At 53.4% G+C, this 9,957-nt stretch overlaps 1 protein-coding gene and 1 long non-coding RNA gene across 6 annotated transcripts; both read left to right on the forward strand.

Moving 5' to 3' along the window:
• Positions 1-64: 64 nt before the first annotated feature.
• LOC146752994 (uncharacterized) lies at positions 65-7,037 on the forward strand. 5 transcript variants are annotated; one of them, XR_014940317.1, is made up of 5 exons: positions 65-632; positions 1,553-1,823; positions 3,926-5,333; positions 5,756-6,677; positions 6,957-7,037. It is a non-coding gene; the product is annotated as an uncharacterized LOC146752994 (long non-coding RNA). The 5 variants fall into 5 exon arrangements; XR_014940318.1 differs by lacking the exons at positions 65-632; positions 1,553-1,823 and adding an exon at positions 2,929-3,137 and having other exon boundaries at positions 5,756-6,057; positions 6,172-6,677; XR_014940319.1 differs by lacking the exons at positions 65-632; positions 1,553-1,823 and adding an exon at positions 2,929-3,137 and having other exon boundaries at positions 5,756-6,057; positions 6,487-6,677.
• Positions 7,038-7,214: 177 nt separating this feature from the next.
• On the forward strand, positions 7,215-9,513 carry LOC146752995 (uncharacterized). The gene is made up of 4 exons (XM_085531159.1): positions 7,215-7,552; positions 7,843-8,139; positions 8,475-8,545; positions 8,998-9,513. Exons 1-4 carry the CDS (start codon positions 7,267-7,269, stop codon positions 9,055-9,057), a joined length of 714 nt encoding a protein of 237 aa, XP_085387285.1. The 5' UTR covers positions 7,215-7,266; the 3' UTR covers positions 9,058-9,513.
• Positions 9,514-9,957: the final 444 nt, after the last annotated feature.

Below are 9,957 nucleotides of genomic sequence, written 5' to 3' on the forward strand. Positions count from 1 at the left end.
CTGTGCCAGGCCCCCCTCTGGCACAGGCCCTGCCTCAAGCCCCGCCCCCTGTGGGCAGCAGTGCTAGTGCCTGTTGGTTTTGCTCTCTTCCCTCTCCTTTCCCTGTTCTCTTCACAAATGCTTTCAGATCCCCCAGGATGACGTGCACTGACACTGCTGCCTTCTTCCTGCACAAACTTTCTGGGCAGCTCAGCTTTTTCTACAGAGCAGCGTGCCTTTGGAAGTGCTTGGAGGATGTAAACTAACAGCAAGAGAACACTGAGCTCTTCTGGGTCTTTCTAGGAATGGCAAAGGGACAGGAGAGAGTGCTCAGCCTCGAGTGGTTGCTTGTATGCAGAAATCCCTGTCACGTTTGTGAACATCTGTGCTGTTTTGCTGTAGGCAGTAGTGTGTGACAAGAAGCCTACAATTATCAATTTAGTGAACGTAATTAATTGTAACAGTTCCCCTTTCTTCTTCCCTTGACACTTGGGTTATGGAGTTCTCCTATGCTATGTGCCGGTGTAATACCTCTGAGCCACAGCACTGTTGCGTTTAGCAAAGCTCATGGCAACAGGCTTTGGCCAACCTCAGAGCTACGTAGATGATGATAAGATATCCGATGATAGGAGAGAAAATGAACAAGCTCCAAGGTAAGTGTTGTTTTTTCCTTCTAGTCAGCACGCCATCGCTAAATCTTCCATGCTGTGACTTTTATCGTGACAGTGATGATCCCTTAACCTCACACCTTTAGCACAGCACTTTCTGTGGAGATTCCCACCAGTGACAAAGTATTAGTGCCGCTTTTCTGCCTGTTTCTTTTTTGTCTGTATTTTCCAGAATGTGGGTATTTCTTTCATTGCCCACAAACACTGCCCAGTGCAGGAGGAGGCAGGGACAAGAGTCAGGAGCAAGGGCAGAATAGTTTCTCTGTTAGTGAATGGAATGCCATTGTTTTCTGCATATGGACTTGCCATAGTGCTTCTTACAAGGCCTAACAGTGGGATGAAATGTGCCCTGAAGCAGGTGTGCTTGCAGGAAGGCAAAAGAGAATTGCAAATATTGCTAAGGGGGGCCAGTAAGATGATCAGAGGGCTGGAGCACCTTTCCTATGAGGACAGGTTGAGGGAACTGGGCTTGTGCTTGGAGAAGAGAAGGTTCCAGGGAAACCTCACTGTTGGCTTCTAGTATTTGAAAGGAGCATATAAACAGGCAGGGGAATGGCTGTTTACAAGGGTGGACAGTGATAGGACAAGGGGAATGGTTTTAAAGTGATACGGGGAAGTTTAGGTTGGATATTAGGTTGATGTTTTTCACACAGAGGGTGGTGACGCACTGGAACAGGTTGCCCAGGGAGGTTGTGGATGCTCCATCCCTGGAGGCATTTCAGGCCAGGCTGGATGTGGCTCTGGGCAGCCTGGTCTGCAGGTTGGAAACCTTGCACACTGTGGTCCTTTTCAACCCAGGCTATTCTATGAGTCTATGGCTGTTTTTAACACCAAAATGCAACTTGGCTTGTAATTGTTTCTAAAATGATCTGGTTCGTCCTGTTTTGAATGTGATATTTCTACAGCAGAAGGATGCAGAAGTGAAAAGGCTCGAAACGCTACTGAAGGAAATTGCCGAATGTCAGGACAACCTCGAGGAAGCAAATGAATCCATAAGAAAACAATTGAGATGAATTATTTCCTATGGCCAGACCGCGGGGGGGCAACGAGGCGGCTGCCACCCACCCCCCATCTCCTTCCCCTTCATCCAACACGAAGGGGGTGATGGCGGTGGGGGGCCGAGCCCCTTCCCACACCAACCGGCTTTCAGGTCCCACCCCCAGCGTTTCCCACATGGTGAGTGGGGGGGGGGGGGGGGGGGGGAAAGCGGGAGGGGCGCAGGGTGAGCCTTAATTCTGCTCCCCCCGACTCCAACCGCACCGATCAGCCCTGAGCCCCCCCCCCCCCACCTGCAGCAGCAGCGCCAGGATGTGGAGGCGATGAGGGGGGGTCGCGTCGTCGGGCTCCAAACGGAGGCAAAGCCGTAACCCCCCTCCGGGGCTCCCCATCGTGCCAAAGCCCTCCCGTAACCCCCCCAGGCTCCGGGCGGCCAAACGCCGCAGGTAGCGGCTGCACGCTTTGGGCCGGGGGGGGCCGGGCGCCCGAGCCAATGCTCTCAGGTATCCCCGCAGCCCCCCTTCGTTTTGGGTGGTGGTGGTGGGGGCGCCCACGGGGGTACACGAGCAGCAGCAGCAGCAGCTCCACCTGTAGGGGGGGGACACACAGCCCTCCGTGGAGACACAGCTGACACGTCCCCACCCCTCTGAGGACACCCCCCCCCCCTCCCCGGGATCGCCTTCCTCCGGCTCTGTAGACCGTAGGAACCAAAGCGAGGGCGGAACGCCAGTGAAGCAGATCGCGTTTCCCAGGAGACTCATTTCCGCAGAGCACGCGTTCCCTCCGGGGGAGCGGGTTACGGCACGGAACCATTGCGGATAATGGGGGAAAGGGGGAGTGGAGACCGGAGAGGCCTGACCTGGTTGCGTGGGGCGGAGGGGGGAGAACGGCAGAGGGAGCGGAAGAGGTTTGTGGGCTGAGGGCCGGCAACAGCCGCCCCCAAGGCCCCAGCATGGTTTAAGGGGGTATTTTGGGGCTAAGGGGTGGATTTGGGGTCCATAGGGTGGGTTTTGGGTGTATTTGGGGGCTGAGGGGTGGATTTGGGGTCCATAGGGTGGGTTTGGGGGGTATCTGGGGGTTATGGGGTGGCCTTTGGGGGTTTTAAGGTGGGCTTGGGGGGGTTTTTGGGGGCTGTGGGGTGGGATTAGGGTGCAGTGGGGTGGGTTTGGGGTCTATAGGGTGGGTTGGGGGAGGTATTTGGAGTCAGTGGGGGCACTCTAAGACCCCAGTTTAATGCGGGGGGCGGGGGGGTCTCTTTGGAACCACATTGGGTTGAAGGGGAAGGGGCGTGGGGGGCAATCTTTATGCCTACGGCTCCCCCTAGTGGTCACCCACAGCCACGACAGGGGAACTTCGTGTCCTTCCGTGCAGGGGGGCAGAGCTTAGGGGTGGGCCCATATGAGTGTATATGGCCCAGCCCCCTCCCATCATCAGCGCTTCCTGCCCCGGGGCTGTGCCGCACCCAACGCTGCGTTCTGAGTTTCTATATAAAGGGTGTGTGTGTGTGTGTTATTAATGAGTATATATTGAAGGGGGGGGGGCTTTATTTTGGGGGGTTTGCGATGGCTTCGGTGTGGAAACGGCTGCAGCGTGTGGGGAAACGGGCGGCCAAAGTGCAATTCAAAGCGGAGCTGGAGGAAGTGCTGCTCGGGGGGGTGGGGGGGGGGAGTGGTGAGTGAAGACCCCCACCCCCCCATTAAATAACATCAACATATACACAAAAGAAGGGTGGGGGGTTATGGGGGGTGTATAACCCTATATTGTGCTACAGGTGACCACCCCTGTCAGACACTTGTGACCTCCCTGACTCCAGCCCTGCTGCATGCAGGCACCACCTCCCCAATATCCAACAGGGTTGTGAGCCCCAAAACCTTGGGGGGACACTTGGGGTTCTATGGGGACATGAGACCCCAAATCCTTGTGGACACATTGGGGACACCCGGTGGGGATGTGGACCCCAAAACCTTGGGGTGAAGCTGAGGATGTGGACCCCAAAAACCTCACGGGGTGAAGCTGAGGATGTTGGGGATGTGGGCATAGGACCATCCTCCTACAGGACCAGCAGCAGCAGCTCCATTGTGTGACCTGCAGGGAGCTGGAATGGGATGGGGTTGGGGGGGGTCACAGGGGTTATGGGATGGGGTTGGGGGGGAGGGGCTCACAGGGGATGTGAGCAGACCCCCGTCCCATAATCAACAACAACCCCCAACCCAAAGCGGGACTGCCCCCGCCATGAGCCCTAAAGGGGCTTTCATCTGACCTGATCCCCCTTTTCCCTACAGACCGCCGCAGACACAGCAAAGGGGCTGCAGCAACAACATCAACAGATTGGACACGTCTGAACAGATTGAACAGATTGGATACGTCCACCCATCCTGTTGGGCCCAGCTCTTCTTGGCTCTCTGTTCCCTCCTGGCCTTGCAGCTGGCAGGTCATCGGCTGCTTTGGGGCTTCAAGCACAGCCCCGATTGGTGGCAGAAGACTGAAAGGACAGAGCGGGAGGGGTCTGCCTGAGTGGCTGATGGCTTTGGGGCCGCATCCCGCCAGCCTGAGCCAGGAGCCTGGGCTGTAATGCAGCCTTCCCCACAGACAGCTGATGGGCTGTCCCATGGCTCTCTGGAGACGTGGAGAGGGACCAGCCCTGTGAACTGGGGGGCTCCTGGCCTCCCCATCCCTCTCTCGGGCAGCCACAAACAAGCAGCGACCCTTTGGCGTTAGGGAATGGGCTCTCGTTGGGTCACCCCCATGCACATCCCAGCCCACAGCCTCCAGCCTCACCTGTAGGCAATGCTCTCCCTCTGCAGTGAGCTCCGTCTCCTTCGCAACTGCCCGCTGTCAACACTTGCAGTGCTCAGGCTTCTGGTGTAGGTTGGAGTCATGTCAAATCTCACTGCAGTTGGGAAGGAAGAGGAGATTCGCCATCAAGCCTTTGGCTCGCTCACTAGCAGCAATCAGGCCTGTTCCCAGAGCCAGCCCTGAAACCATCTCTGTCCCCACTCCTGAGGGTGGATAGTGATAGGACCAGGCCAGGGAGGATGTGACTCTGAGCAGCCTGGTCTGGTGGTTTATGACCCTGCACGCTGTGGTCCTTTTCAACCCAGGCTATTCTATGAATCTATGACTGTATCAGATGAGTCTATGATTGTATCAGACCTCAGGGAAGTCACATGGAAGAGGCAAGACTTTGAAATTAAGCTTGATTTGCTTTGCCCCTCATACACCTGATCACTGCATCCCTTACTTGGCAAATGGTCTTTCTGTGGGGTGTAGATGAGGAAAGGGAAAGAGGAAAATAAAGCAGCTGCTTTGTCCTAGAGCTCTTGTTTCACTGGGGTCTGGCCCTATTTTCTGAAACTAAAAGACGATGTGTGAAAGAAGGACGGGAAAGGTGCAAGGAGGTTTTGGTTTTGGTGCTGACTCCAGCCTGGTGCTTGCTGCTGGGAAAGGCACACTTGGCTCCAAGGAAGGATGCATGGGTGGAAAGCCAGTGGCCAGGGGTCAGGGATCCCCAGCAATAGAGGGCAACAGCCCAACCAAGAGCTGGGGTGATTTGCTTTTAAACTGCATCCAGTGAAGTCCTGTCCCATTGGTTCTGACATACGTCTCCCCATTCCCTTCCAGTTTGTGCAGAGGTGGCATGAAACAGAGGGCATTGCTTTCTGCCAGACTGCAGGAGCAGAAGCATTTCAGGTGCCTAAATGGTTTGCTTTCCACATTGTGGTTGAAAGGAGTACATATAGAAGGAGGACTTCCATTCTTGGGGTGGATATGCACATGGGAGGCTGCACAGGGAAGGCTCCATCCTGGCCAGTTCAGCCAGCAGCTGTATCCAACTGGCAGAAGCCCCACTCAGTGAGGCCAGCAATGGTCCAAGGGCCTCAAACCCCAGCCCATGAGGCCGGCACTGGCCCTGGGCCATAAAGCCACAATCAGAGAGGTGAGCACCAGCCTCGGGGCATACAGATGTGCACCCCTATTCCTTCCCACGATCTCCCCTGGGACTCCATTGAGCACTATGAGGCCACATTAGTCTTGACTGGTTTTTAATGAAAATTACAAAACCATGACAGCTGCGCAAGAGTCACCTTCACTTCCCTGTTGTTTGACTTCAGATCACCCCATGGGCTGACCCTGGCGTTGGTTTCCTTAAATTCGGATCTAGGAGGCGTCCACTTCCATTATGATGAAAGCGCAGAAGTCATGCGAGCATTGCTGAGGTCTCAATGGTTGGCACGGTGGGAGGAGCACGTGTCCCACAGGTGGTGAGCAGAGCTGGTGCTCTGGCGAGCGTGCTGCACGCGGAGACTGAGCTCTGTGCATTTCGTGGAACAGATCACCCTGGCAGAGCCTGTCCGAAGGACTGCTGTGCTGTGTTGGTGAGCTGAGCGCAGCTTAGGCTGAACAGGCCCAACAGGTGAGCTGGGTTTGGTGCTGGCTGGCTGCTGGGAGGTGTCTCTACAGACATGAAATGCTAGGCCGGGGAGAAGTCCCCAGCTCCAGCAGTGCCCCTCCACATGGCTGTTCCCAGGGGAAAGAGGTTCTTGTGGAGATTCCAACCCGTGTTTTGGTGAGGATGATGAAACACCATTCATAAGGAAACAGAGCGCAACTTGTGCCTCACTACCACACGGATGGCTGGGTGCAGAGCTCCTGAGGAGATGGAGAAGAGCACTTGCTGACACAAGCCATGGCAGTCAGACACAAGCTGCAGCTAGCGTTGGGACGTTCTTGCAGCCAGCTGATTCCCAGACCTTTTCCTCCACAAGAGACTCAATTGCATGGCAGAACAAAGCTGGGAATATACTTCTCCCATTGACTTTTCTCTTGTGGATGATTTCTGCAGGGTTCCTGTTTGCAGGGAGATTTGGAGGATCGAGGCAGTCTTAGGAAGAGTGAAGCCAGCTCTTTCCAAGAGCAGGGAAAGTTCCTGTGGAGAGAGCTTGTGAGAGAACTTGTGCTTCCTCTGACACTTGAGCGATCATGTCTCAGCAAGGAGACAAGTGCGGATCCAATGCCTGCTCTGTGAGCGGAAAGGTATGGCTGGGTTCCTTTGGCTTGACTTTTCTTCTTTGTTCCCATTTGTAAAGGGAAGGAGTGGAGCAGGGGGAGCCCTGCTGGTCCTTTGGGACCTCAGTAAGCGGTTGGATCCTGAGCTCACTGCTGACAGCCTGGGCTAATGGCACGGGCAGGGCTCAGGCTGTATTTTCCCTTAGAGATCAATGATGTCTCAGCACTCTGATATCCCATCTCTGGCACGATCTGGAAGCTCTCAGCTGCCCGTTCCGACCTGAGTTTCTTCCTTTCTCTCTTCAGAGGCGGCGCAGCTGCCAGACATCCAGCTGCACCTTTCAGCGCGCAGAGGGACGCAATGGGGATGGACTGTCTTTACTGCCATGCAAAAGTGAGTTTCTCTTCTGTCTGTAAAACAGGGTCTTTCTTTAGTGGGGGGTGGACACGGGCTAACAGGACAATACTGCTACTGTCATCTGTGAAATCAACACACGATCTCTTTTTTTAGGGACAGAGCCCGTGCGTCCATGCAATGGTGCTGGGCAAGGTGGGAAACGGAAAGCCTATGCAGGTAAGAGCTGTGGTGTGGGTACCTGCCACTAAATAGGGCTGCATGAAGGGGTGCATGTGTGATGGAAGAGTGAAGAAAGCCCACTGCAGATCTGTGCTGACTGCAGAAATGGCACCATGCTGTAGCAGCAAAAAGGAAAATGGTAGGAACTACACTTGGAGAGTTGAAGTTGGTGGTTGGCTGTGCTCAAATCTTCCTCCCAAGAGATGCTCTTCAAGTATTTCTTGTTTCTTTCTGCCAGAAGATGACGCAAGCGGTCTTCCAGCCAAGCGCAGCCTTGCGGCAGGTCTGGGTAGGACTGCAGCCTGTGACGTGGCACCCAAGAGAGGTACAGAGGCACAACAGGCATCGGGGTTTGATTCAATGTCGTTCTAGTCAGGCTTTCTGTCTGTTCTTTCCTGGGAGTGTTGTTGCTGCATGTTGCTTGAGGTCTTTGTCCCTGGGATTTACAAGTACCTTCCCTGTCCAGATTTGAAATGCAAACCCACACTTCACCCAAGATCTGCTGCTGTGAACACTCAAGATGAGATTTCCTAGTATTGTGGCCCATTCTGCAGACTGAAAGTAGCCTTGGGCTCCCTTGAAGTCTAACTGCTTCTCCTTTCTTGATTATAACAGATGTACAATGTGAGCCAAATGGAATGATCTACGTGAAAGCAGTGCAGGAAGTGCTTTCTGGGAGAGATCATCTCCAGGCTGGAGGGCTTCCAGTAACAGCAGGTTCCAGCTCAGGGAGAAGACCTTCCCTGGCTGTGTGCCCCCGCTCTGTCTCCAAGACCCTGGCTGGAGGGAAACGCAAGGGCTTGGACGAAGAGCAACAGGCAGCAGCGCAGTTGCCTGCTAACAAAAGAGCCAGGGGCCAGAGCACCGGCAGTGTGCCGGCCCCAACCCCACCACGGAGCTCCAAGCAAAGAGGTAAGAAGGTGCTGTGGCACCGTCCCGGTGAAGTGCTGTCCTTATCAAACACATTGAGTTTGCTTAGGGCTTGCTTTACCTTTTCCTCCTCTGTGGAGGGGAAAGGAGTTGAAGGCTACAAAGTCCAAAGGCAGCGAGGTGCCAGAATACCTAAACGCATCTCTTTCCATTAACATCATTATGCTCTTCCGTATTTCCCCCTGGAAATGTTACTCACTGAGAGGCTTCCTAGTCCCATTTGCTTTGTCTTTGGACTGCCATTTGTTTTCTCGGCACCCATATTTCTGCATCTTTGCTGTAGACAAAATGAATTCATTGGTATTCTTGCTTTCCAGCAAGAAGACAACAACAAAAAGAAAGGAAAAGGGAAATGAGAAAGGCTTCTTTGAGAGCTGCACGTGCAGAGGTGAGTCCTTGGTGAACACAGACACGCATTCTCTTGTTGGTCTCAGTGCCTACATCTGTCAGACATAAAAGAGATGGCAAAATCCTGAGAGAAGCGATGGAATAGAAAAATTGTGTGTTTGAGGAAATGACACTGTCAGTGAGAGCTGCCATGGGGAGCTTGGACGCCTTCCTCTGGCTTGAGAACAATGTGGTTGGTAACAGCCAGAAGGTTTTGCTGTGATAAAGAAGCTTGCCATGTTGGGCACTGCAACCTTTGAAACGACCTTCCCATGACAGAGCATGAATCTTACCATAGACAACGTGTCATGGGAAGTAGTGTCAGTGACCTGAATGAAAGGAACATGCTGTTCCACACGGGGCCATTCTGGATGTTTACTGGTCAGGCTTTCTTCATGAGATCTCCCTAGATTGTTTCTGTCCTACTTCTACGCTTGCTTTGTTTCTTTCCAGTTCTTCGCAGAGATGAACAGCCTTGCAGAGATGATGCAGAAGGTGCACATGAAGGACTGAGAGGAAAAGCGTCACAAGGCAGCGGCTGCAGTGCACAGCATTTCAGTTGCAGCCCAACTCAGCATTCCATGTTTTACTACATTCTGGGATTTCTTTTATTTATTTATTTATTTATTTATTTTTATTTATTTTTTTTTTTTCCTTTTTTTTTTTTCTTTAATGCATTCAATCAATAAACTATCATAATTACATATTCACAAAGACTGCACAGCCTGATTTGTCCAGTGGCATTCCATGAGCAGCTGCCCGACATTTGGTCCAGAGTAGCATCTACGCATCTTCGGTCCACTATGCATCTTCGGCGCCCACCACAGCCCATCCCAGCACCGTTCTTCCAGGCAGTGCTCCAAGTGCTCCTGCTGTTGCTAGCACTCATAGAGGTTTCCCATGGAGCTCCATGGCACACAGGACCTGGCCCCCGCACACAGCTGTACAACCCCACTCCATTGCACAGCCCTGCACACAAACATGGGCAGCTCCTCTCTTGCACACAGCCACATGCCTGCTCATACTTGTATGACCCCAGCCATTTGAATAACACTGTGCACACACATTGATGTGCAACCCTGTCCTTCTGTCTACCCATGTGCATGGGCATCTATGTGTGCCACCATGCCTCCTTTGCACACCCAGGTGCCCACACAACATTCCATGCCCTTGTACTGATACTTGCTGCTACTCCTTCCCAGGCTGAAGATTCTGCACTTGCTTTTGTTAAACCTCTTCACGTTTATTGGTGCCCAGCTCTCCAGTCTGTCCAGGTCTTGCTGAATGGCAGCACAGACTTCAGGTGTGCCAGCCATTCTTCCCAGCTTTGTATCATAGGTGTACTTACTGAGCGTGGACACTATCCCCTCCTCAAGGTCATCAGTGAAGATACTGAACAAGATCAGACACAGC

Source organism: Coturnix japonica, unplaced genomic scaffold (genome assembly GCF_054131305.1).
Source record: "Coturnix japonica strain WE unplaced genomic scaffold, WE-NBRP24 Scf040, whole genome shotgun sequence".
Classification (NCBI taxonomy): Eukaryota; Metazoa; Chordata; class Aves; order Galliformes; family Phasianidae; genus Coturnix; species Coturnix japonica.